We start from the raw sequence: 23,303 nt of genomic DNA on the forward strand, positions 1-23,303 counted from the left end.
AGGTGTCCACTCGATAGTAAAAAAGTGCGCAATATATACTATTATTGTTTTTGGGGATTTATGGGGAGAGAATAATACGAGATTCAATAGACTTTACAAAGTAAATCCAATTATGTAATGGCGAATAATTCAGGTATAGATTCAGGTATGGATATCTACTTTTGTACAATGCAATTTTACAAAAGCAGAAAAAGATATTTCGTTACGCCCTGTTGTTGCTGCTGCTAGTGCGAAATCTTCCGATCCACAGCATATTTGGTTGAACGTTGATTTTTTCGCTCTCACAGTCTACAACGCACCAGCAAACTTTAAGATTTTGCAGAGCAGATGCATATGGCAGTTGGTCTGAACGAGCAGAGACTGATTTCGTTGACACCGCAGAATCACGTAAACCGCCGGTAGCGTAGACTTCGGACGAATTAATTGCAAGGTTATACATCGCGATCAACAGTTTGTAAAAGGTGACATCACGATTGCGGTGTTACTCGACAGAAATATTCCCAAAAGTCAAGTTCGTAACGAAACTAGTTTGCCGGTATATAAGCGCCAAACGACCAACACTCCTAATTGGGCATTTCTTTCATCACATCAAATCATGCGCATGTTGTGGTTAACCGTGGCCGGTGTGGCCCTCGCCGCCTGTGTGGGTGAGTCCAGATTTCATTAATCGTAAATTATCTTAAATGGCTAAAATTAAGATAGCCATTTTCCCCCGCTAAATAGCGTAAGTAAAGTTTTATTGGTAGTTAAATTTAATTAGGAAACGAAAGCAACATTTCGTTTCGCAATGCTACACAATTTCATAAGTACCATTACAGTTCTTGTATAAAAACAAAACAGTTTATATTTTTATGTTTTGTTTTTAAAGGAATCTGGATTATCTAAATTTTCTGATGTTTTTACAGGCATAATCCAGGGTCAGAGTTATAGTGGCGGTAGCAGCGGTGGTAGTTACGGAGGCGGCGGTGGTGGTGGATACGGCGGTGGCGGCGGCTGGGGAGGTGGCGGCGGTTACGGAGATGGTTTCTATGGCGGTGGATTAGGCTTTGGTCTGGGCTACCCGTTCATCTGGCCATGGATGTTCGGATGGCCCTGGTTGGGCGCCTGGGGCTTGGGAGGTTTCGGATACGGTGGTTTCGGCGGCTATGGCGGTTTCGGTGGCTATGGTGGTTTTGGAGATTTTGGATTCTTCAAGAAGAAGAAGAAATAAGCGCCCAAGTCATTTCTCAGTTTTGTGATGATCCTCTTTATTTATTGCTGTTTTTAAATTTTTTTATTGTGAAAAGATTTAATATAAGAATATGGTTGGAATAAAAAGAAAACAATAATAATAATCTGCAGGGTGTTAACGCATTGGGTGGAAAGGCGGTTTACCGGAAGCGGCTTTCGCTTTCGTTTCGCTTTTATTCACACGTTGTTCGAAGACCTTATGAGAGCGGTGAAAGAACACGCAAACAAAACACGAATGAACAACGAGCGTTGCCACCGGTAACTGAGCAAGGTCGGAGCGAAGACAACAAAACAAAGAATTGTTGGTCCTGAATCGTAACAGAAAATCAAGTGCAAGACATGCGCCGTGTGCTTTTCATTGCAATCAATCAAACACAAAACTAGAACTGTCGTTTTATTGAACACAAAATACAACGCTCACACGTCGAACGCGCTTCCCGCAAGTCCGCATCAACCATTCGGACGGGGCAACTATCCAGGTATTCCCAGATTCTTGATCATGTCCGAGTACTCTTGCATCTTATTGCGGGCATGCTCGTCCAGTCCGGGCCAACGAAACTGCAAAAACCGAAGCGTCTTGGATGATATTCGTCTACTACAGATGCAGCAAAGGGGAAAAACAAAATCAACAAAGGATATCGGAAGGCACGCTTAAGTTTTCTACCGGAATCGCTTTACGGCTGAAAGCAAATCATACTCGTAGCCGTTTGATGGTGCGCCGGAAGAGGTAGGCATTGAGCGCCGCAGCTGCTGCCAAGAAGACCAATGTGTCCGAGTGCTCTCGGATTTTGTTAAGAAATCGATGATACCAGTAAACTGGATGCACTACCGTTTCGACAACGAATGACCAATCTGCAACATTCAATCACACGCCATCAGAACAAACCCACAGCACAGATTCTCAGAACAAACGAATAATAACAAGTTCCACAGCGTCTACAGACAATGATAAAGAAACCAATTTATCAAACGTAATTATATTTTGTAATTTTGGCCAGTAAAAAAGCCATATATATCTTCAACGAAAATAACTTGTTCAGTGGCTCGTTCAAATTATACTTTAACGCATCCAACTCACCTTGCAAATATCGCTTCCGAACTCTGTCAACAAATGCTTTGAGATTACGGAACTTGTCGGTGGTCTCGCGATCGGAAAAGAATTCTTTATTTAAATGTTTGCTCTTCCAAGGCACATAAAACATCACTGAAAGATAGGCGAAAGCGGTTGCATCCACCGCGGACGGCCTATAAAAAAGAAACAAACGTAAAACCGCACGTGAATATACCATAAATTTGTACACGTCACTAACTTTAATCCAAAGAGAAAGGTTTTATCGGACAGTTTGACGGAAAGATCTTCCAGGCACCGCTTGGCTTTTTTCATAATCTATGGAAAACGGAAGTCAGGATAGTGGCTACTTACAGACTGAACCGAAAACTGAGCTGTACCTGCGAACGAATCTGATCAACATTATCAGGGTTGAGCAAGGCATCTGGAGTCAAATGCAGTCGCGCTCGGACTTTCTTCCGCTGCTGATGCATCCACACGAACTGGCCGTAATACGACAGTTCCTTCTGATAAAACGGCAACGTCACATGCCGAAAGACTTCGTCATCCACCCACCACAAATAATCCTAATGGTCAAGCAAAGATACACGAACGCGCAGTCATTGTGGGGATGGAGAGCTTCGGCGCGCGGTGCCACTTACAAGCAAGGGCAGCAATGCTGATCGAAGATATGTTTCCAGTGCGTAGGCATCGGCGTATTCGTAGCTCGTCATCTGGCTTGCTTCGTACGGACAACGATACCCCTAGAAATTCTTTTAGCTGCATATAGAACGCAAAATTAATAATCCACGACTTGCTTACCTCGGTTTGCAAAAATCTAACGACATTTTCAGCTCCGTGGTACTCGTATCCGTTTGGGATTGTGAGAATGGGATAGGTCTGACTGGCGGTTTTCCACGGAGCGCTGTCAACCATCAAACTCACAGGAACGTCGGATAAACGAGCAAAAGTCTAAAAAATATGTAACTCTGCATGAAGAATTCTTTCTTGTAGCTTTTAGTTAAAGAGAAACAGTTTCGTGCCGTGCAGAACCGCTCAAAACGACTTACGATGGCTCGCAGGCATTCTGGATCCACCGATGGTATATCCCAGCTGCCTTTCCATACTGTCAGCTGATACTTTCCATCTTTCGCAGGCATTTTGCCATGAAACGGAGATTACTAACAATAAGTGCATAAATGTCAAAATTTGAAACAGGACTAGCGCACACCAAGAGTCTAGCAAATATAACCAGTTTCACTGGAGAGAAAACAAAGAGTAAAACACGAAAGTGACGAAACGGAAAAATAAATTTATAACGAGCTTTATCAAATGTAACAGAAAGTGTTAGACGCCCGCGCCACCGGTGATAGTCACGTTCACCAAATACAAAAATTCCACCAAAAGCCGGACTGTGATTTGTGAAAGCTTCTGCAGAGAGGACGAAAGTTACTAACGTTGACTAATAAGTAATAACGTTAATAGCATTTACAAATAATTACTGTACTTACGTTTTTATGCTGACTGGTTTAATAACTCTTACATGCTTACTGGTTTCTACATCGCGGTCGCTTATTAATAAAGCTGCTCACTGACCATTTGCCATTACGTACTTTGACTGTTGCTTATAGGTTATTCGCGTTCGAAACGGCGGGCGCATTTGGACCGCTCACAAAGAAATTTGTCAAAGAGCTGTCGCGAAAGATTAGCGATTGTACTGGTAATCCTCGTTCAGGAGAGTTTTTGCGTCAGAAAATCAGTATAGAGTTACAATACAACGGGGAAATGCAGTCCCTGTTCTTGGAACATTTAATGACACTGTTGATAATGAGGATGTTTTTGCTTCTTGCTAATCGTGAATAATGGCAAAGACCTAACGTGATCAATGCACACATGATAAGACAAATAAAATATTCGATATACAAGTACGTAGGTTATTAATTTTCTCACTGTCAGTTTACATACAGTACAGTACCTACTCGAGCGTACTCTGGAAACTTCACTCTTATCGCCGGATGTCGATTTGTATCGGCATATTACAAGCAAAACCCTACAGTAGTTTGCAATAAATTTGCCACAATAAGCAGCCGGTAAATAATTTTTATAGATACTTAATCCATTTGCCTAGATTGACGTTCGCACGTAATCCATATATAAATTCTAAGAGACGATATTATATAGATAGTTATACCCATTAACAAATTAAGCATTTATCTCATGAAGATCTGATGCAATCATGCAGCGTGCACCACTTGGTTGTTAAAACCGCATATACAATTTTCAAAATACAAAGCAAACCTCCATACGGCACACAGAGCATACTGCGCCAAAAAATCTTTGAAAAGTCACAATCATCAGTCACTTTTTATCCCTGGAAACCGATATTGACCGGCTGACCACCCATGAAGCCCTGCTGCTGCAGAGGCATCTGATTGTTGCCATACAGCGCCGAATTGAAACCAGACGCACTGGGAAGCATTGCTCCGTTGAACTGACCGGATGCGCCGCCAATGGGCATGGCGCTCATTCCCGTTGGGGAGAGGGCTCCGTTGGGCTGTTGCATGAACAACTGCTGGGGTTGTTGACCCATTCCCTGAAGCATGGGCATGGTGTTGGTGGCCATGGCGGGGAAGGTCATCGGCTGGGGCGTCTGCATTAAGGACTGCATGTTGGACTGCCGCGATTGCAGTTGGTTGAGGCCCTGCTGTACACCGCTGCCCATCAGCGGGGGGATCAACTGACCGGCTGCCTGGGGCGATCCGATATGGGGCTGCATAATATTGGTCAAAGCTGTAAAGCAAAGCAAAATCAGACTGGAAAACACTGCGTAAATGAAAGGTATAGTGGTATACTATGTACATTAATTCTTTTATACCTGACCAGCTGTAAAATATTGCAATTGGAAGTTACAGTTAAGGTCAAGTACTGCTTCGGTATTTACTTAGCCTTCATTCAGCGGTACGAAATTTTATTTTTTAGACTAGAAAATTATGTCTCTTTGTGGTGACGGCTGATCAATATTTCATCGCGATTGGTTACCTCCGCCGGAACCGAAGAGCGAGGACATGTCCCCTTGGGCGGGTACAAAATTTTGTTGCAGCGGCGCTTGACCTTGCGTTTGCGGTTGCTGGGCGAACTGGTTCATGGTGGTCGGCTGCATCTGGTTAGGTGTATTCCCTTTTAGCAGCTGTCCCAGCTGCATTGGAAAAGACTGACCTTGCATAAATGGTCCGGCGACCGGGAAGCGGCCCGCTGGATCCGTTGGTCCGGCAGGCGAAAACTGCTGAAAGTTCGTCTTCTGCAATATTCATGCGCCTGACACCGGTGCACATAAGCCTACTCTTACTTACAATCAATAAATTTATTATCCTTTTTCATGATTAAATTAACTGCCTGTACCTCTTGCGGGAATCCAGCCGACTTCGAAATCTGCTCAGCGGCGTCCCATTTAGGTGACGTTGTCTGGGTGGCTGCTTCCTGTTTTTCCCGTTCTTCCTTGGCTAACTGCTTTTTATAGGCTTCTTCCAAGTGGAATTCTCTTTTTAACTGCCGTTTGCGCTCCTCTGTCAGCTCGCTAACGCCCATGTCATCCTTGGTAACACTGGACCGGCCTTCCGGGCGCGGTCTGGTGGTGGGAATGAAGGAGCTGCTGAGAGTGGTGGAGACCGGTGCGGCGGTAGTCGTCGTTGAAGCCAGCGTAGTGCTGATTGTCGTTTCAGCGAACGCGTAGATAACGCAGCACGCCTGGAGAATTAGTGAAATAACACATGCTTTGTGCATTTTCATGAAATTTTTTTCAGATGGAAGATACCAATGGCTTAATAAACAAAAAATAAAGCAAGAAATTTTCAGATCAAATATTTAGGATTGAAAACTCGCTAAGCTTTCAGTCGGTATGGTTGACCGGCAGCCGGGCACGTGTATAATATATTCATATGACACTGATGCTAAGGGGTCACATAAATGAACGTTCTGGGAGGTCTGTGTGCAGTGTGGTTTTGAAACAAAGAACAAGACATACAATTTAGTAGACTGCTGTAGTGCCTCTTTTGAACAGTGTACGTTTACGTCCTTGGCCAATTGTTATAGTTATTGCATCAGTTTGGTGCCCGGATCTATTGTCACACCTTTCAGACAAGTGACCTTGCAGTTCCGGCACTGTCTGCTCCGCATAAACGATGAGCCACTTTACTGGATCCACAGATGACCGACTTTTTTCTGCGTTAGTAGAAACAAACATCGTCCACACATTTTGTAAAACACGTATTTTGTAAAATAATTATTTTTCAAACATGTAACGTACAAAAACAATGAAAATAACAACAAGCAATAACAAAAACTCAGGAACTCAAATTCTAGTTGATACTTGCCAAATAAGGCAAAAGGGAGAATGTGTGTGCGTGAAAAAAAACCTTTACCGCAGCTCTAAAGTAGATCAAATTCATCTACGATCGGTAATTGACATTTCGCTTAACGTGGGCCAGTCGAGCCGAACGTCGAACAGGCGGAGGTTCTGTCGAAACTGAAGAAGCCACACTGCCGCGACTGCTACCTTCGTCATCGCTACTACTATGACCATCCGAACCGCTATTCGTCGCAGTGGAAGGGCTGGATCTGTTAGCGTTAACGGACCCGTTCGAGCCATCTTCATGGTTCCAACTACCGCTTCGGAGCTAAAAAAACGCGCTTACAGTTAAAACACACAATGTAATCGTTACAATTATCTACAATTACAAACATATGTAAAATTCATCACGCACTGATCTCGATTAACTGTCAAAACCATAAAGAACAATTTTTGCCATGAAATAATCACTGAATAAAATTACGTAGTACTTATAAAGCAGTTTGCTGATTTTGGCAAAATTACTATATGGCTATAAACAGCAAATTGCGACAAAAATTCATCAACTCAATAAAAAGGGCTTCAACTGTTACTAACAGAAAGCATCCTTACACTCAAAATGGGAGAATTCACCACACTATTTGTAAGAGTCCGGAAACCAGTCGTAGCCTCACTCAGCGTAGACAAGCCTTCACCGAAGCTCTCCAATGAACGTGCCGTTTGGAGCACAACAGTTTTTCCGACTTGTCCCAATGTAACTAAAGCTTCCTTTTCCCAGATGGTTGCCACTCGTACATCAGACCAGAACACCACCAATACCGACGCAACATACAAAGAGATTATTTCCCATTCTTCATTGAACGGTTCCGGTCGCAGATACCCGATATGTAGTATAATGGACAACAGAAAAGGTACAAAATGAGACAATACGGCATGCTCCATGGTGGGCCGGAAAGATCTTGTAAGGGCAAAGACGATTTCACATCTACAAATTATGATAACGCATAACACTCACTGGTTAAATCCAAATCGGAAATCGAATCAATTGCAGACAAAAACTACCGCTGATGGTAACTCCAATAAAAAGCGCCCAGCAAGCGATTTCTTTTTAATTTAATTCTGAAATACTGTCACAATTGTGAGCTACATTATGATTACGAGAACTACTTGTACAGATATTTTTCAGATTAAGGTTAAAACAGGCAGCTAACACAAGACTTTGAAGCACCTCGATGAAGTCTGATGTGCATTCTAATTAATTTACACATTCATTTACATTTACACAATAAGAATCGCTAGGTGGATACCGGTAAATAGGTAGATACGGACGTACATAAATCCAACGAAAATGATGAAAAGGAATGGTAATTTGGGGAAAACGACAACTTCTTGCACATGTTGGAATATAAGATCATCAACAAGAGCTCCAATGCAAACAGACTGCACAACAATTAGGATTTTGAGAAAAGCAATCTTTTTGGCGGAATTGTTAACTGAGGAATGTCGAAATAATGGCGCCCAGCATGATTTATACATGCGTAATCCCAGGAATAAAAAGAGGAATGTATAAACAGCCGATGGATGGAGTTTGACATTGTCTGGTGAGAATTTATCAAGAGCAGCATCATTTATCGTCATGTTCCTGTTGAATCACATTCACCACACAAGATCTCCCATTCGCCCATTGCCATTTTCCGCATCGCTATGATCGTGTTTAACAGTTCCTTGCGTTTTCTAACGCGAATGTCATTCCTTAAAAACACAATTATGAATTCTTCAGTTCAACAAAATAAAACTAAAGAAAAGCGCTGAAGCACTTATTATTCTTTCAAATATGTAAACCTTTATCAAACCGATGTAAATTTTGTCTTCGCAAGATGTTTAAAATAAATGATGTTGCCTATCGGGAAGCTTAATCGGCTGCCATACTTCGAAAAACATCAACTTTTTCACCCAGCAACAGTAAAATTTCTCAAACAATTATCAAGAAAATCTACTAACTAGCGAAACTAAAAAAAACGGCCTTTAATACAACAAAGAACAAGAATATCTACTTACCACTCCAGTCGCACATTTTTCCCAACGAACGACCTCTCCGTGCACTGGAATTATCATAGTGAACTCTTTCTTTGATTATCACCGATTCACCGGAAAGTACGAGGAAACGCTGCATCACAATCCACAATCACACATAAAACTCTGGTGGACAGTCCAGCCGATTTTGGGCAACAAATAAGAACTGTCTACATTTCTTGCAAGTCTTAATGCCGCAGCGGTAGGAAACAATCTCACCGTTAGGCTGCGTGGTCTGACAGAATTTCAAGCCGCACGGATACCAAACAATGCATAAGTTGTAAGAACAAACACACGGCTGTCCACTGAGTCCCAACGCAATATCACAAGCGGGAATTCCCTCAAATTTAGTGGGTAATGTGGTGTTGCGAGCGGCTAACGATTCTTCGGGAATTAGGAAAAATGTTTGGACCAGTGTTCTTCTACACAGAGGAAAGGCGTGGGATACACTGACAGAACTGAAAGTCGCTTGCATGTAAAACGATTGCGGCGGTAGCTCTTCTTCTGGTCGGCGTACAGTGTGCGGATTTTTCTGGCGCAGCTTAGAGATGGCATCAGAGGAAATATATTCCTCACTGCCCAGTGGGACGATAAAACAAAATTCCTGAAAACAATCAACAAAGATAAACGCTGCGCTTTCTGTAGTATACAATACATACTACGATAACCGTTTGCACACAAATAATTTATATACCCACAACGAATTAACGAGTACGAATTTCTTCCAAGTTTTCTGGAATTGCTCAAAATCATTTTGAAATTATCAAAATGCCTGCGCTTGGCTGAAAATGCTCATATTACAGTACTGACCGTTAACCAACTCCAAATTCAAAATTCTTAGCAAAGGCAACCATTGCTTTTACTGATCCTAACCATTACACCTATGCATCTACAGTACTTCATCAATATTTTCTTTAAAGAATTACTGCCGAATTAATCAAAGTGCGAGTCATACACCGACCATTTAAAGTCTTGGAATACAGAAATTGCAACTATTAAATTTAAAAAAGAAACCTGTTTGTTCATTTGTCCCTTATTGGTGGTAGGAGGAAGCAAAAGATGAAAGCCCTGCATGGCCGTTGGGAAATCAATCAGGTGGTTAATGGATGTTCCATCGAACTGCTTAAAGCTCAACTTTATGGTATCATCTGTCACATTCGCGTCGAAGGTTTCCTAATAAGACATGCAGCATTAGAAACAATCTAAATCTGCCGTTTTGGAACAAGTATACTCGTACATATATCTAAATTCAGAGAATGCATACTCGTACAAGATATCAAATGCCGCAACATCAAAGCCTTCCTCACAAACGATTCACGGAAACAACGCATAAGCAGTACTAACAGTAAGCACATGCAGTTCCTTACTTGCAAAACATCGCCGCCTTTGTTTGCAATGTTCACCACTAATGGCTCCGAACTGGCGTTCAAAATCATGAGAAATCCACTCCATAGCCAGACAAAAACAATATTATTCTGAATGGCAATGGACGCGCTCAACATCCTTTATTTAACTGATCCTAATATGAACGGCCAAAACGATCCTCTTTGCAAATCAATTAGATTTCAGTCATTGTATACTAGTTTCCGAAGCCGCAAGCCTGGCAGATACTGAGAGCAAGTATTTGTATTTTGTATTGCAAATACAAGGAAAGCAGCTGATAAATATACCCTAATTATAACGTTAAAGTTTAAATACAAAAAAACAAAACGAGCACGAAGCCCAAGTTCTAAACTGCCAGACAGAAAAGTGACAAGAAGCAAGAAGGGACTGCGCAGAACACTGCCCCGCAGGGTGGGTAGTTAGTAACAGCGATATCTCTAGTTTCGGACAAAAAAAGGCGAATTCCAGATAGGAAGTCGTATTATTAGTGCTCTGTATATCTACAATAAATAACTAGCGAAAGCTCCCAGTGCTCTTTGATTCCATTTTTTGCTTCCATACTTTAATGGTTTGATATGAATGGTAACAGCTAATGGTCCGAAATGACTCCGAATGTTTTCAATGCGAACAGCATGTCTCGTTTCGGTACCGTAGATGTAGTACGAACAGGGACACAGTACAGTGTAAGTACAGTTAGCACATATCTTTGGTAATTGGTGATACATAATTTACTTGATTATATCTATATCTATATCCTGTTATGGCTATAAACACATACTATCAAATTCATTTGATCTGGTCAAGAAATTAAACGTATACTTTATTTACAAGTACTGAGAAAACTAATTACAAAACTTAACCTGCGCGCAGTTTGCCATCAAAGTACTTATAAACAGGCGCGGTCAGTGTACATGAGGCGTTCCAACCCATTCCCAGAAATTTACAGTTAATTTACATTTTGTTGAAAAAAATGAATTTTTCTCACTAATATTATTTCTCTGAAAATGAATTTCGCTCAGGAACAGTGCACTGAAAAAATATCGGTTCCCGCGATCCTTTCCTTTTGACACAAAATCGATCCTCCAGGGCCTTTTGTATTTCTAGGAACGATTTGCCTTTTGTTTCTATTAGCATCTTCGACAGGAATATGGTCAAAGTTGCGGTAACTCCGGTAAAGATCGTAAACGTCCATTCCATTAAATGAGCTTGCATTATGGGGAAAACCGCTGTAATAATCGTCGATATAGATAGACATACGATGTACGTTAAGGCCGATGCCGACTGTCTCGAGGTCATGCCGAACATTTCAGCCGGTAGCAGGAACGGCACACTTGCCGGTCCCAGCGCAAAGAACACCATGAAAAGTATCATGGCCACCAAATTGCCATACTGGCAGGTGAAACATACTTCGTATTTCGTCAGTGCCGCGAACGCCACCATGGCCGCCGTACACAGCGAACAACCAAACAGGCCGCCGAGGAGCATAATCCGTCTTCCAACAATGTCCAACAGCCGCGAACCGAGAAGGGCAATCACGGCTGATAGCGCCGTGAGGATAATTGTTCCGTAGGATGCTAGCGCTTTGGTTATTCCACACTGTCGAAACATCTCCGTTGAGTAGACATAAACCGCTAAGTAGCCGGTAAACCGCTGGGCGGCAATGGCCAGTAAACATATGGCCGTAGTTTTCCGTAAAAACCCGTCACGAAATAGGTCCAACATGGATATTTTGTAGATGGTTAGTTTTCGGGCTTCTTCTAATTCACTTTCGATAAGGCGAATGTCGGCTTCCACGTTCTGCCGTCCACGAAGACGTTGCAGAGTGCTTTCGGTTTTCCCGGTATGTTGCATTTTCCTGCAGAGCCAGCGCGGACTCTCCGGCAAGAAATAATATGATACAACGAAAAGGATGCTTGGTAAAAGGAGTATCCATGACATATGCTGCCAGTTGGCCGAAGTTCCGAGTATCTGCGGCAATCCGACAATGTCCGCAATTAGTACCCCAATACTGAATGATGCTGTAACAACGACGTTCAAAGCTCCGCGATGTTTATCAGGACTTATTTCAGATACGTATACGCCACAGGCTGAGCATCCGAAACCGTTTCCCAGACCGAAAATAAGTCGTCCTGTGAAGCAAAAGTATAATGTATTTAACATGCTCGAAAGGACATCAATTTTATTGTGAAAAGCGTTATGTTTATGGTCGATGTCCTTTATGGTTATTTTAGTCTGGTTTGACCTAGTGAAATCGTTTAAAATTATTAGTACGGTGCGGACACCGAAAGCGTACAATTATATAAGTCGATTAGTTCTCAAGCCACATTAGCTGTGTTTCTTACCTGCAATGAATAACTCGTGTGATCTAGCAGCAACACTGAATCCAGCTGTGAGACTCCCCACCATTTCCAGCAGGTTGCACAACAGAAGTGTCCTGCGGAATCCTAGCCCTTCCACTAGATAATTGGTGACCAATGCTCCCACGGACACGCCCAACATGACCCCACATCCGACCATACTCCATATGGCACCGAGTTTACCGTTTTCTCGCAGATGCAGGGACGTCTCGTTTTCAGCATTAGCAAAGCACCAAAGAATAGCGTTTGTTTGCGTATCATTCATGCTAGTGACCCCGACCGTGGCAAAATGGTCCGTTATGCGAGCGCACTCAATTTGGCGAATCCAGTTGATGATTAGATCCTGGGGGACATTCACCTGAGCAGCAATGTAGCCTCCTGCAAACCATGTGGAAAGCGCCGCCATAAGGGACGCGAAAAATGTTGTAGCTGTTAAAGGGTCACGGTTGACGGCAACAGCCTTTTGTCCCATTGTATTGTGCATGGAGACGTCGTCGCAGTGAGAATGTATTTTGCTTATGGTGCAATATCTGGACTGTTAGCGCACTATATCAGTACTGGTATCAATTTTTCGTTTGCGCTTATATAGGTATTCATGTACACCCTACCATCCCAAACGTTAATGCGGCGCTGCGGTGTTTAATTTATTGTATGTACTTATAGATTGTATCTGTATATCTTCTCCAAGAAGTGCCGAGCAAGTCGGTAAATACTGCAAGCGATGTGCATAAAAACAGCTATGTGAAGATACGAATATAGTATACGGTCTATACAGAACACGTCATTATGTGGCTGGATCGTTGCAGCGCGTAAAAAATTGTTCCCAGTATAGCGATTTGATTGACGACAGTGTTTGAATATGTTTTCGAGCAAGCCATCGAAAGATAAGCGGTAACAGTTAGGTACCGGCAGTTAGCGGCCTTGAATTCTCAAGATTTGCGATTAAAGCGTAGCTAATTTTATCAGAAAGCCCGGAAATGGTAGCAGGACTAGACACTGTATGTTATCGATTCGTTGCAATAATGGCGTGCCGAGTATTGCAGTTTTACGTAAGCTATTGCAAATACATAAAGTACAATAGCTATCGCTAAATAAAATAATTAAAAGGGCAATGCAACCTTTTAGCCAAATGCTGTGCGCCTTTCATTTGGGCAAATGCTAATTACATAACATTATTATGTTGACGGTGGTTTCCGAATGGAAGCATTGGCCAGTGCTGCACAATCTGTTGGTGGGGTCGGAGCACAGAAGGGCACGGTGTCATCCCAGTTGGTATAGGTCATGTTAGCGGTGGTGAAGCAGTAACGAGTCAGTACATTATTCACTGTGCTTGCTACATAATCCTTTGTGGATTTATCCAACGCGGACGGCTTGCTGCGGAGGTTGATCCAGAATAACGGAGAGTCGCAATATAGCGATGTTGTGACAGGATTAGCGCACCGGTACGCGATTTCAATCAGGTTATAGTCAGTGTACAGGATGCTATAGTTCAGGTTTGCTAAAATAAAACCCACCAGATCTTTACTAAGACAGTAGGACACCATAAAATAAAAATGCCAGAAACAACCTATTTACAGAAATAAAATGATATCGCATACTGGAACATAAATTATCACGACCTTTCTGAGCTGATTGTACGTTTCGTGAAACTGCGGACTTACTGCGGGTTCCGGTTCCTCCAATGGACTGTGGCAACCAAGCCGCCACTGACTCTGTTCCGTCGGTTGTAACGTTAGCGACAATGCACATGCCAATGCATTGGTAACTGCTTCCAGGTGGTTTAATGGAAAATGTGATTGTCCAGTTGAACGCGATGGTCACACCGGTCACTGAATTCGTTGTGGCGTTCAACGGGGTGTAAATGTTAATGCAGTTGTAATCGGAAGTGCCAGGAGCATAGAACATGTATTCATACCATACACCGGCAATCTACACGAATGTTTGATTTAGTATATGGCGTATCGTGAATGCGATTACAGTATATCATTATTATATGCATGCTATAAAAGTAATGCAGCACTTGAAAATAAAACTGAATTATGGAATTCGTGATTTACCCGCAAAGGATCTATCGAGACTCCGGAAGGATACAGAGGCATTCTGCAGTTTTGAGAAATTGCTGCTCCCACCAAACACCCAAAAAGCACCGTCAAGACTTTTGCGTACGCCATCTTATTAAAAAGGTAGAGCACTGCAATGTTTTATTCAAAGTGTGACCGTAAATCGTTTGCGTAGTGTTCCTTTATATGGTACTTTGAACATCCTTTCAAACCTTCTGGTCAGCATTTTACCGTACGCAAATTATGGAGTGTGTCACGTTTCCGTATTATGTATAACATAAACTGAGGTTTCAGTTAAATTACCGGTCGCAAAGTGTCAGCGCAGCTGCTAGAACCATACGTACGTCATTTTGAGCGATATTTCCGCATGTTGTCCGTTAAAACTGGAATAATTTTGTCAAGAATGCTTTTCTTTGCACAATTTAGAGTCCTTAAAAGTGAGGACCAGCACTTTAAGACGACGAAACGACTTGTATTGGTGCACACCCACTTACTTTCGGAATGGAATGCCTACGTACACAGCCTTTAAACGTGGCAATAATTATAAATTTTTGACTATCCGTGTTTATCGCCATTGCCCATTGGCTTTTTTACTGTTTTTATACGATTACTTGTATTGCACAATGAATAGAGCTATGTAAAACGAATACCAAAATTTTAGACTGATTAAACAAAAACATCTGCCCGTCAAGTGCATTAGCACTTTGGTGGTAATACGAGGATAAGGGCAATCTCGTATCGTACAAGGATAATTAAGCTTTTCATTACAGAAGTGTACATATATACCGTACTAATGTCTGTGCTCTATAAATTATTAAATCTTGTGTTCGAGTACGATAATCTCGTACTATGCGTAATTAAACTGATTTAGTGGTGACCGGAGCGGCGGAGCTACGTCCTTGAATTGTGATGTTTGTTATTCTTATGACTGATTATCTACCTGCGTAAATTTTTCGGATTCGGTTGCAAAATTGTTAATACAATGTCTGCATCTTCACCCATTTTTAAATTGTTGTCAACTATAGCTCCTAATGGTACTTCTCCAGGATAAATACAATACTGAATAAGACAGCTGGAGGTGTTTTAGAGAATTCCAAAATACCAAAAAATTATTGATTCATTGGAATCTAACAAGAAAAATCTTTGCATCCGGCAAGATTCTTGCGACGAACGTCAAACTCCGTTACGATTACGTACAAAATATTCTACCGGTAGTTTACACCCAGTATTGTTCCTGATTCCTATGCCGGTACGGATTTCGCAGTTCATTCATAACCGCGTTGCGGTTGACTAATACATTCAGGGAGTCTGGGGGTCGTCGTGGCTCCCGATTCGGTGATAAGTTGCGCAGAGTCTCTGTCCGGGCGTCATAGAGGGGCGATGTGGGAGCACTATGCGGTCGGTGCCACGTATCATGTACCGGTTCCATATCGATATACGTTTCTACCGGCTTCACAGAAGCCAGTGAAGTAGCCGATGTCCGCGTATCACGGTCGATCCACGTGTTAACTTTGCCGTTGTCGTAGGAGTCCGTCTTGAATGGCTTCAGGAGTTTTTCGCGCAGCTGGAAGGAATCGGTGGTAGTGATCTGTCGTTGCATGCTCAGTCGTGGACTGTTCGGCCGAGGAGGACGTATTGACTGCAATGCAATAAAAGCGACAATTGCAAAAAAAAGGTTGACCGTTTGGAATCTTAAGCAGGGAAGCATTCATCGCTTTAAGCGATCTATTGGACGTGTGCGTACTTCCAAAAGTTCTTCTAAGCGCAATGTTTTATGGTCATCCAGAGTCGGCGTTATCATGCACGAATTCAGCAAGAATTCGCACACCATGGATGCCTGAAAAGATGCACAACTTTCGTAAATGCAGCGCCACTCAAATGTATTTTGGGCATAACTAAAATGTGGGCACCCGCTTTCAAAAATCGGAATTATGTAATGTACATATTATCGCAATACACCAGTCTTAAAGTTACTTTTTTAGATTCTAGAATGTTGATTGCACATACAATTCCAAACAGACCCATGGCAGAGCCAACATGGATGAGCATCAATATTATTGAAAACCTCCCGGCTTTTCCATGTACATCGAACACTATGCGAATGCCCCAGAATTTCACCACATCTCGTCGAAAAACATTGTCGCGATCATAATAGTAATAAGGATGCCTACAAAAAAACCATGTATGCAACACAATTATTATGATGCATTTTGAGCATACAAACTTTAATAATGCTGTTGCATAAGTACAATATGAGTACGTATATACGCGCCTTCGAAAATTACTAAACAAGAATTGATCATGAGTATTTTACTGAGTGGATGAGTGGTATGGTTAATCTTATCAAGAAACAAAATCTATAATACGCGTATAACTACAGAAAAAACCTGAGACAACGAGATCGAAAAAAACATAACATAATAAAAAAGGCCCAAAAGGGTATCGTGGATTTCCGATGGGAAAAGAAACTAAACTTGAACTGTCTGATAAACTAAACTTGAACAACCAAGATTTCGATCCTGCAAGTTGCGGTATCTAAACATCGTTCACCGTAATAAGGCCTGGTGTGCTCAGTGTGTAGTTTGTACTTCACAATATCTCCAGTATTTAATTTGTACGAGTATTTTACAGAGAGAACTTTACCGAATTTGAAATTTAAAGAAATAACCCAAACAATCAACACAACTATATTCGCTGTATTCGCCGCGCAATTAACAGCCACCTTGTGATTAAGTTAGAATTTGATCTGCGACTGTAGACCACAAGAAACGCGGAGGCGAAGCCGAGGCAGTTTCTTGTAATTTATAATATCGAGCAGATTATAGCAGATAGAGATACAATATTTCTCATTAAAAGATACACATTTCGCTAGTATTATGCCAACCGGAAGTTCCAGCCGGTGCTAACTTTAGCATGCTGGTCATCCAAACGCTTGAAAGAGTATTTAGGACGACAATATTCCTCATCATAGTCAAGATCGCATTTCCACTCAATGTTGAAAGAGATCACTCCTCCCTAGAATAATTCAATCAAAACTTACAAGTGCATACAAGTGTAAACAAGGCAATGTGAGAAGACAAGTTCGCCATAAATTAGAATTCCCCGTGGAAATGCGATACGACAAAAAAGCAACAGAAAACTCTCGAGTCCTTTACATGTGAATCGATTTGAAACATTCAGTTAAAACACCGTACCGGTCAAAAATATAATATACATATCATGATATCTGTAGGTGCATCGAATCTCTGCTAGAAAGTGTTTTTTGTGTTTTTCGTCAACAGTGAACACTGAGCGGTTTCGATTTCCAAAGAAAATAGCAAAACCAGTCCGTACCTTAACGGCTATCTTGGCCACGTCGAGATCTTTCTCGGCATCTTTTACAATTTGTACTAGAGGAAAAATTGGACAATATGGATCGTCCTTTGGGTGGTAGCGACACTCTTTTAAGTATTCTGCTGAGAAGTGTGACAGCATATTGGATCTACGAAAACGAATGAACACATATATAATGAATGATTAAATGTATTTAATCATCGTTAATTGTGGGTGCACATCCCTCCCATTTTTCGTGTTTATGGCCATTTGTCGGCTTTCATTGGTTTGTTAGTGGCTTCGTTTCCTCCGAGTTGGAGATTCTGAGATGTTTCCTTGTTGCTGGAGAGTCGTGTGCTGTGTTGAAATCAGTTTTTGCAGTTTTGGCAAGGGAATTTTTCTCCCTCCCGCCCATTCCCATTGCATTGTTCTTGTTTGGTTGTTTTTGTTACATTCATTTCACCTGTATTGTTCATATTGATGGTTGTTTTATTAAAGGGGGGCTGACGGGCCTGCGCCCAGAAGTCTTCCAGTTCCGGCAACAATATGCTCATTTTCATGGAAGACACCCACAATTAATTGATCGTAAAGCGGACGTGCGTACATATGATTTCATAAAACGTTTTTGCTGATTCGTAACTTCACTGACCTGCGCACATCGAATCTGGGAAAATTGATATAATTTTTGACCATGATGGTGACGGTGTCGAAACCGCTTAGGGTTGGTTTACTACAACCGAAAAGAAAACACATATTTTGCGCAAATTTTATAGTCATTAATTATCGCATTCCGCTTTTGTTTGGCCACTGGCTATTTACCTGGGAGGTGTGTCCACTTCAACCGGACACCAACCACGAATTTGGCAAGTGGAGGTCGTTCGGTTACAAATCCCGGTTTGGATGCCGTTTCCGTATTTGACCTCCTTATCTCGCGTGCAGTGAGAATCCCGGGTGCAATCTCTGCCTTCTCCCGTTCCAGAGCCAATATCCTGGGGCTAGAGTACTTTATTACACGCGCCAATGCTGCTCATTTGTAAGATTTATTTTGACTGCACATGCATGTTCACTTGAAGGTGAATGGTCAATAGTTTCAGCGACTCATCCTTGGGCAAAACTTGATGTTTAATGGTCCTCTCCAATGGTTTAACTCCCAACTATAGAATTAAAGACAGGAAATATTCTGCATACCTCGGCACAAATTCCTTGGGTTTGGTTGTAGGTGTAAACAAAATTTGTTGCGATGAAAATTGCGTTATTCTCCTAGAAAAACCAGCGCCATGTACGGTATGTACAGCAGTATATGTAACTCAAGGTACGTTATTTGACGCGTTTCTATCAAGTAAATGAATTTTCACGAAGACTATTTTGATCTAATCGTAATATCCGAATAATATTAAGAAAGAAATTCAAAGAATATCAAAGCTCCATGCAACTACAGTAGTATTGTTGCTACAGCCTTAATACAAGCCCATCCAACAATTCTTTGACCGCTGTAAGCGCAGCGCATATAAATCGCGCACAGTAATGCAAATACGCATCGTAGTGTAGTGGCAGATATATTTATAAATATTCAACCAACAATAATATATTAGATCACAATTAATCACCGATAAAGCATCATCACAATTAAAATTATCAGGTTAATCAACAAAACCAAACAGATCGCAGTTAGAATTATCACAGTTAAATTATCAGTAATTACAAAAGAAACAGATCAGTTTATGAAGTTATGAAATATGAACTACCATCCATAAAACGAAATATGGAACGAAATATCAGTACTCAATTCGAGCGCCACCCGCGTGGAAGACCTTCTCATATGGCACTGGAATAGATTTGTAAAGATTCTGGCAGAGTTTTGTTGTGGCAGACATCACCCAGGCTTCTTTTATCAGATGACGCAACTGCAGCACGCATGCAGATTTGTTGCTTATTTACGCTGAATACAGTTTTTATTGATTTCACAAGAAGCGGTAACATCACTGTTCACAAGAAGCGGTAACATCATCACGCTGAATACGCAGACCCATGTGGCGTGACGTGTCGAAGCACATTAAATGGCTCAAGCCCACGTTTCTTTAAATTCCCGCTTACAGCGGTCAAAGAATTGTTGGATGGGCTTGTACGTACAACTGGAGAGACAAATTGTCAACTTTTTACGGCGGTATCGGGTTTAATAGCTTGAATGCAGCGGCTCTGCAGCTGATGTAGAAATTAAATATCGCCGTACGTAATCATTACAGTTTTATACACTACAATACTCTTACCGTACCACTGGTGGAATGACGTAATCTTGGCTGTCCCAGACTTCTTCTCGCCCATTCCGGTGACGCCTTAAGATGCCCTTTACTTTAGAAATGATGCTGCTGTCGGGTTCATCGATTGACTGATAGCTTTTTGAATGAACCAATACATATCTAAATCAAACCAGAAGCGGTAAATAATCAGGGATATGCCTTAAATGAGTTACCTCCGAGTGAGAAATACTGTGTATGAGTTACAAATGTGGAAATAGTAGCGAAATAACTAGTTCTGTTGCAATAGTAACTTCCGTAAATAATATAGCGACGACAGGAAGAACGGATGTTATCATAAGTTCTCAACACGAACTTGCGTGATGTCGCACCAATGCTTCAATATCTAGCCCCGGCAAATTAATTTCTCGCACTACTGGGACAGGGTTCACTTTATATTAGTAGTAGAATCCATATAAAACCTTGTGCATGCTTTTATCTCATTTGTCAGTGCACGATTTTTTCTTAGTTTGTGATATATACGGACTTCGTGATATATACGGAATTTGTGATTTGTGATATATACGGAATTCTCATATAAAAATGGGCGATAAAGTTTATTTACAGTAATCAAATTACGATGTTGTGGCAGAGCATCAACTTGCAAATATGACGGCTTGCTTGAGTTTTGATGCCATATGCGCTGGTCGATTATAATTTCTGTTGATTAATTATAAAAAACTTGTTTTCTTTTGTCGATTTATTTTATCTTTTGAACAGCATAACTACCTACTTTGCTTGCAACTTTATGAGAGTACAATTTTATATTACGAAATATGCATTGGTGAGCATGACCAGCCATATCCGGTTTATTTTATATATTTGCAGGTTTGATAATTCACCATAAGTTTTCGATTCAGAGTTAATAAACGTGTGCAATTTTCCCGTAGGATGACCGCGAATGCATTTATTGTTGTTTTCTTCGCTATTCAAGCCGACTGAGTGGGTTCGATAATTGTATTGTACTCGTATATCAGTTACCAAATCAAAAGCACAGATGCACTCGGACACATAATTTGGTTATAGCTCCCTGCACATACAAAAGTTTATAAGCTAATAATGTCATTGGCAAATTAAGCACAGCCATGTCCGGCATTTCGGCGAGCATTACAAGGCGGAGGAGATTTAAATATTAAATCATTTTTATGAATATTCTGCATATTTTTTTGCGCAGTACTTACCCAATAACATACACTAGAACAAGTACGCGCATCAGCGTGTAGATCATTCCCAGATATCTGCAGCGGACAAGAAGCGTTCTTGGAGTGTGATACCTGCGCCAAAAAAATGCCACAACATTACAAAGTATACAATACAAATTTCTTTATCCAAAACCTTAAAACTGCAAATCCATTTCGAAAATGCGTATCGTACTCGAGCAGGGACGGTGAGACGCGGAAGTAGAAAAGCTTAATCCTGTTCCAGAATGTTGAACCGGACATTGCGCGATAGGTTGTTTATTGCAAGCGGAATGCAGCGTGTTTTGTGACCGTGTAGTATACGTGTTGCCGTTGCGCTGGAATTAAACTGACACCAAAGGGGAACACATCTCATATCCCGAATCAGATGGACAACTGATAAATTGCCGCTGTTTTAATTGGGGGATCAGATGTTGCTCTAGAGTCGTTGAATGAACAAAACGATCCGTTGAGTAGCGGCATAAAACGCAGGATTTCATGATCAGGGTTACTTGTTAGATTTGTCGCTTTTCATGATGTGCATTGATACGATGCCGTATTTTTTATTTTACGATGCAGTAGTAGTAAACATTCCCACTGGCATATTCTCGGGGCGTTTGACACGAATGTCAGCCCCGCACAACAGCCTTAACGATTTGTCCAGGGTTTATTTTAGGAAAAATGTTTGACGGCGTTGAACCTCGCTTGAGCTGCATACAAGTCGTGTTACGGCGCGTTTGAAACTTTCGTTCATGATGTCCATGCAATTACACAACCGGAAAATGAGAGGGATAAACGGTCGTCAGTGGTTGCATCCAAAATATTAATCACAACTTGTCCTGCAAGTTCAGTTGGCGTAACATCTGGTAACTCATCGTCGATCCTAAAAATATGTCGAGTATCGCGGACAAAACTCGGGGGAGGATGCAGAGACACTCGGCGTTAGCGCAGTATTGCGATGACAACAAACATGTGTACAAGTACGAGATATTCGCGATGCGCAGACTTTATTTCCCTGGAGCGCGGTGCCGGAATATCAAGTGAAATATCAAAGCTTAATGAAATATAATCGGTGTCGTGACAGTGAAAATAAATAAGAATGACGGTACTTCCATACAAGTATACATGGTATTATGTAATGCAAACTACATATTAGCGTATGCAGCAGGAAGCGTTCGGGGGGATTGAAACTGAAACATCAGCGAGTAAACTCTACGAAAAACGGAAAATATTCGTGCCGTGTAGAGTTAGTCCGGGGCGCACGTCTTCGGGAAAATCGTTGTCGTCCAGCCAGCACAGAATGCACCGTGCAAGTGCAGTACCGCACACTGATGCCGACAACGGGATTGTCCGTATCGTAATTGAATTTAATAGTAATTTAAAACGAGCACTCACATATGCAAATACGGTAATTGTTTCCTTCCCATTGGATTTGTCTGCACATTTCATTAAAAGAGAGCCAGAAACGGTTGCGTAGTGGTCGAAACATTTGGATTCTGCAATGGGTGCCTAACCGAAATACAATTGCATAATTACAAATACAGTACTAACGCTGGATTCAGAGGGTGTAAAACTGTCTGCCCCAGGCTTTCATGCCTCAAGTACTGTACATCTTCTATTATAATCCAGTCCTTTAAGGTGGTCCCATTTGGAGTTTGTGCGTCTATTTCCAAAAGAAAGTTATTCAAAATTGCGAATACAGAGAAAATTTGAATAAAATTGTCTGCCATATTGTTTGCTAGCATGCAGTGAGTTACAAGTTAGCATAATTACTGCACTTAAATGTCGCCGCTGGACGCAGCATCGGCTAACTTTCACAAAAGACAACAACTTTCGAAAAAGACAGCGTAATAAAACCATTATGGTAAAACACTGTTTATCAGCCTACAAAGAAATCGCATTGTCCTAAAAGTCCACTGGACACGGGGACACTTTAAGGATTAATAATATTTGGTCAACAATACATAATAATTATGGTACCGCACAAGCACGAGGAAATGTTGTTTCCGGGTGGCAGTCGCAG

General features: G+C 41.5%; 7 protein-coding genes across 14 annotated transcripts; 1 reads left to right on the forward strand and 6 right to left on the reverse strand.

Moving 5' to 3' along the window:
• The first annotated feature begins 506 nt into the window (after positions 1 to 506).
• Positions 507 to 1,342, forward strand: LOC129591965 (acanthoscurrin-1-like). Its single transcript, XM_055487866.1, has 2 exons — positions 507 to 647; positions 906 to 1,342. Exons 1-2 carry the CDS (start codon positions 596 to 598, stop codon positions 1,208 to 1,210), a joined length of 357 nt encoding a protein of 118 aa, XP_055343841.1. The 5' UTR covers positions 507 to 595; the 3' UTR covers positions 1,211 to 1,342.
• A 42-nt stretch (positions 1,343 to 1,384) lies between these two features.
• Positions 1,385 to 3,908, reverse strand: LOC129591963 (metaxin-1-like). 3 transcript variants are annotated; one of them, XM_055487861.1, is made up of 9 exons: positions 3,892 to 3,908; positions 3,349 to 3,709; positions 3,101 to 3,250; positions 2,941 to 3,042; positions 2,680 to 2,865; positions 2,541 to 2,617; positions 2,309 to 2,475; positions 1,928 to 2,082; positions 1,385 to 1,788 (listed from the first exon to the last, which is right to left on the reverse strand). In XM_055487861.1, the coding sequence occupies exons 2-9, from the start codon at positions 3,436 to 3,438 to the stop codon at positions 1,702 to 1,704; spliced, it is 1,014 nt and encodes a 337-aa protein (XP_055343836.1). In that variant the 5' UTR covers positions 3,439 to 3,709; positions 3,892 to 3,908; the 3' UTR covers positions 1,385 to 1,701. The 3 variants fall into 3 exon arrangements, with proteins under 3 accessions (XP_055343836.1, XP_055343835.1, XP_055343837.1); XM_055487860.1 differs by lacking the exon at positions 3,892 to 3,908 and adding an exon at positions 3,790 to 3,808; XM_055487862.1 differs by lacking the exon at positions 3,892 to 3,908 and adding an exon at positions 3,790 to 3,808 and having other exon boundaries at positions 1,895 to 2,082.
• Positions 3,909 to 4,561: 653 nt separating this feature from the next.
• On the reverse strand, positions 4,562 to 6,058 carry LOC129591867 (uncharacterized). Its single transcript, XM_055487715.1, has 3 exons — positions 5,678 to 6,058; positions 5,318 to 5,576; positions 4,562 to 5,068 (listed from the first exon to the last, which is right to left on the reverse strand). Exons 1-3 carry the CDS (start codon positions 6,056 to 6,058, stop codon positions 4,644 to 4,646), a joined length of 1,065 nt encoding a protein of 354 aa, XP_055343690.1. The 3' UTR covers positions 4,562 to 4,643.
• Positions 6,059 to 6,476: 418 nt separating this feature from the next.
• LOC129591964 (out at first protein-like) lies at positions 6,477 to 10,405 on the reverse strand. 2 transcript variants are annotated; one of them, XM_055487864.1, is made up of 4 exons: positions 8,682 to 8,819; positions 7,957 to 8,375; positions 7,236 to 7,608; positions 6,477 to 6,951 (listed from the first exon to the last, which is right to left on the reverse strand). In XM_055487864.1, exons 2-4 carry the CDS (start codon positions 8,259 to 8,261, stop codon positions 6,724 to 6,726), a joined length of 906 nt encoding a protein of 301 aa, XP_055343839.1. In that variant the 5' UTR covers positions 8,262 to 8,375; positions 8,682 to 8,819; the 3' UTR covers positions 6,477 to 6,723. The 2 variants fall into 2 exon arrangements, with proteins under 2 accessions (XP_055343839.1, XP_055343840.1); XM_055487865.1 differs by lacking the exons at positions 6,477 to 6,951; positions 7,236 to 7,608 and adding exons at positions 9,711 to 9,869; positions 10,064 to 10,405 and having other exon boundaries at positions 8,252 to 8,375; positions 8,682 to 9,300.
• A 664-nt stretch (positions 10,406 to 11,069) lies between these two features.
• Positions 11,070 to 12,908, reverse strand: LOC129591868 (solute carrier family 2, facilitated glucose transporter member 2-like). The gene is made up of 2 exons (XM_055487716.1): positions 12,422 to 12,908; positions 11,070 to 12,208 (listed from the first exon to the last, which is right to left on the reverse strand). Exons 1-2 carry the CDS (start codon positions 12,906 to 12,908, stop codon positions 11,070 to 11,072), a joined length of 1,626 nt encoding a protein of 541 aa, XP_055343691.1.
• A 512-nt stretch (positions 12,909 to 13,420) lies between these two features.
• On the reverse strand, positions 13,421 to 14,654 carry LOC129592014 (uncharacterized). Its single transcript, XM_055487954.1, has 3 exons — positions 14,494 to 14,654; positions 14,098 to 14,365; positions 13,421 to 13,934 (listed from the first exon to the last, which is right to left on the reverse strand). Exons 1-3 carry the CDS (start codon positions 14,605 to 14,607, stop codon positions 13,612 to 13,614), a joined length of 705 nt encoding a protein of 234 aa, XP_055343929.1. The 5' UTR covers positions 14,608 to 14,654; the 3' UTR covers positions 13,421 to 13,611.
• Positions 14,655 to 15,516: 862 nt separating this feature from the next.
• LOC129591984 (P2X purinoceptor 4-like) lies at positions 15,517 to 22,773 on the reverse strand. Of its 5 annotated transcripts, none has more exons than XM_055487898.1 (11): positions 21,477 to 22,773; positions 21,284 to 21,376; positions 20,081 to 20,225; positions 18,876 to 18,962; positions 18,628 to 18,803; positions 18,458 to 18,538; positions 17,830 to 17,977; positions 17,381 to 17,511; positions 16,504 to 16,663; positions 16,241 to 16,333; positions 15,517 to 16,135 (listed from the first exon to the last, which is right to left on the reverse strand). In XM_055487898.1, exons 1-11 carry the CDS (start codon positions 21,542 to 21,544, stop codon positions 15,713 to 15,715), a joined length of 1,605 nt encoding a protein of 534 aa, XP_055343873.1. In that variant the 5' UTR covers positions 21,545 to 22,773; the 3' UTR covers positions 15,517 to 15,712. The 5 variants fall into 5 exon arrangements, with proteins under 5 accessions (XP_055343873.1, XP_055343872.1, XP_055343874.1 ...); XM_055487897.1 differs by having other exon boundaries at positions 18,628 to 18,797; positions 18,864 to 18,962; XM_055487899.1 differs by lacking the exon at positions 18,876 to 18,962 and adding an exon at positions 18,997 to 19,068 and having other exon boundaries at positions 21,477 to 22,772.
• Positions 22,774 to 23,303: the final 530 nt, after the last annotated feature.

This window comes from Paramacrobiotus metropolitanus, unplaced genomic scaffold, assembly GCF_019649055.1.
Source record: "Paramacrobiotus metropolitanus isolate TYO unplaced genomic scaffold, Prichtersi_v1.0 Parri_scaffold0000049, whole genome shotgun sequence".
NCBI classification, from domain to species: Eukaryota; Metazoa; Tardigrada; class Eutardigrada; order Parachela; family Macrobiotidae; genus Paramacrobiotus; species Paramacrobiotus metropolitanus.

What these genes read in the sequence shown, in the direction of transcription:
- LOC129592014 (XM_055487954.1), bottom strand. Translation starts at nt 14,607, where the DNA reads ATGGCGTACGCAAAAGTCTTGACGGTGCTTTTTGGGTGTTTGGTGGGA. An exon ending in TCTCGATAGATCCTTTGCGG is followed by an intron (nt 14,366 to 14,493) that starts GTAAATCACGAA and finishes ACATTCGTGTAG; the next exon opens with ATTGCCGGTGTATGGTATGA. An exon ending in TGGAGGAACCGGAACCCGCA is followed by an intron (nt 13,935 to 14,097) that starts GTAAGTCCGCAG and finishes GTTTTATTTTAG; the next exon opens with CAAACCTGAACTATAGCATC.
- LOC129591867 (XM_055487715.1), bottom strand. Translation starts at nt 6,058, where the DNA reads ATGCACAAAGCATGTGTTATTTCACTAATTCTCCAGGCGTGCTGCGTT. An exon ending in CGGCTGGATTCCCGCAAGAG is followed by an intron (nt 5,577 to 5,677) that starts GTACAGGCAGTT and finishes TGAATATTGCAG; the next exon opens with AAGACGAACTTTCAGCAGTT. An exon ending in GCTCTTCGGTTCCGGCGGAG is followed by an intron (nt 5,069 to 5,317) that starts GTAACCAATCGC and finishes TTTGCTTTACAG; the next exon opens with CTTTGACCAATATTATGCAG.
- LOC129591984 (XM_055487897.1), bottom strand. Translation starts at nt 21,544, where the DNA reads ATGTCCGGTTCAACATTCTGGAACAGGATTAAGCTTTTCTACTTCCGC. An exon ending in CCCAGATTCGATGTGCGCAG is followed by an intron (nt 17,978 to 18,457) that starts GTCAGTGAAGTT and finishes TCGTTTTCGTAG; the next exon opens with ATCCAATATGCTGTCACACT. An exon ending in AGCACCGGCTGGAACTTCCG is followed by an intron (nt 16,664 to 17,380) that starts GTTGGCATAATA and finishes GTTTTTTTGTAG; the next exon opens with GCATCCTTATTACTATTATG.
- LOC129591965 (XM_055487866.1), top strand. Translation starts at nt 596, where the DNA reads ATGCGCATGTTGTGGTTAACCGTGGCCGGTGTGGCCCTCGCCGCCTGT. An exon ending in GGCCCTCGCCGCCTGTGTGG is followed by an intron (nt 648 to 905) that starts GTGAGTCCAGAT and finishes ATGTTTTTACAG; the next exon opens with GCATAATCCAGGGTCAGAGT.
- LOC129591963 (XM_055487861.1), bottom strand. Translation starts at nt 3,438, where the DNA reads ATGCCTGCGAAAGATGGAAAGTATCAGCTGACAGTATGGAAAGGCAGC. An exon ending in TTGATCAGATTCGTTCGCAG is followed by an intron (nt 2,618 to 2,679) that starts GTACAGCTCAGT and finishes CGTTTTCCATAG; the next exon opens with ATTATGAAAAAAGCCAAGCG. An exon ending in GCACCATCAAACGGCTACGA is followed by an intron (nt 1,789 to 1,927) that starts GTATGATTTGCT and finishes CGGTTTTTGCAG; the next exon opens with TTTCGTTGGCCCGGACTGGA.
- LOC129591868 (XM_055487716.1), bottom strand. Translation starts at nt 12,908, where the DNA reads ATGGGACAAAAGGCTGTTGCCGTCAACCGTGACCCTTTAACAGCTACA. An exon ending in ACACGAGTTATTCATTGCAG is followed by an intron (nt 12,209 to 12,421) that starts GTAAGAAACACA and finishes TTTGCTTCACAG; the next exon opens with GACGACTTATTTTCGGTCTG.
- LOC129591964 (XM_055487864.1), bottom strand. Translation starts at nt 8,261, where the DNA reads ATGACGATAAATGATGCTGCTCTTGATAAATTCTCACCAGACAATGTC. An exon ending in ATCATTTTCGTTGGATTTAT is followed by an intron (nt 7,609 to 7,956) that starts GTACGTCCGTAT and finishes CATAATTTGTAG; the next exon opens with ATGTGAAATCGTCTTTGCCC. An exon ending in TGAATTCTCCCATTTTGAGT is followed by an intron (nt 6,952 to 7,235) that starts GTAAGGATGCTT and finishes GCGTTTTTTTAG; the next exon opens with CTCCGAAGCGGTAGTTGGAA.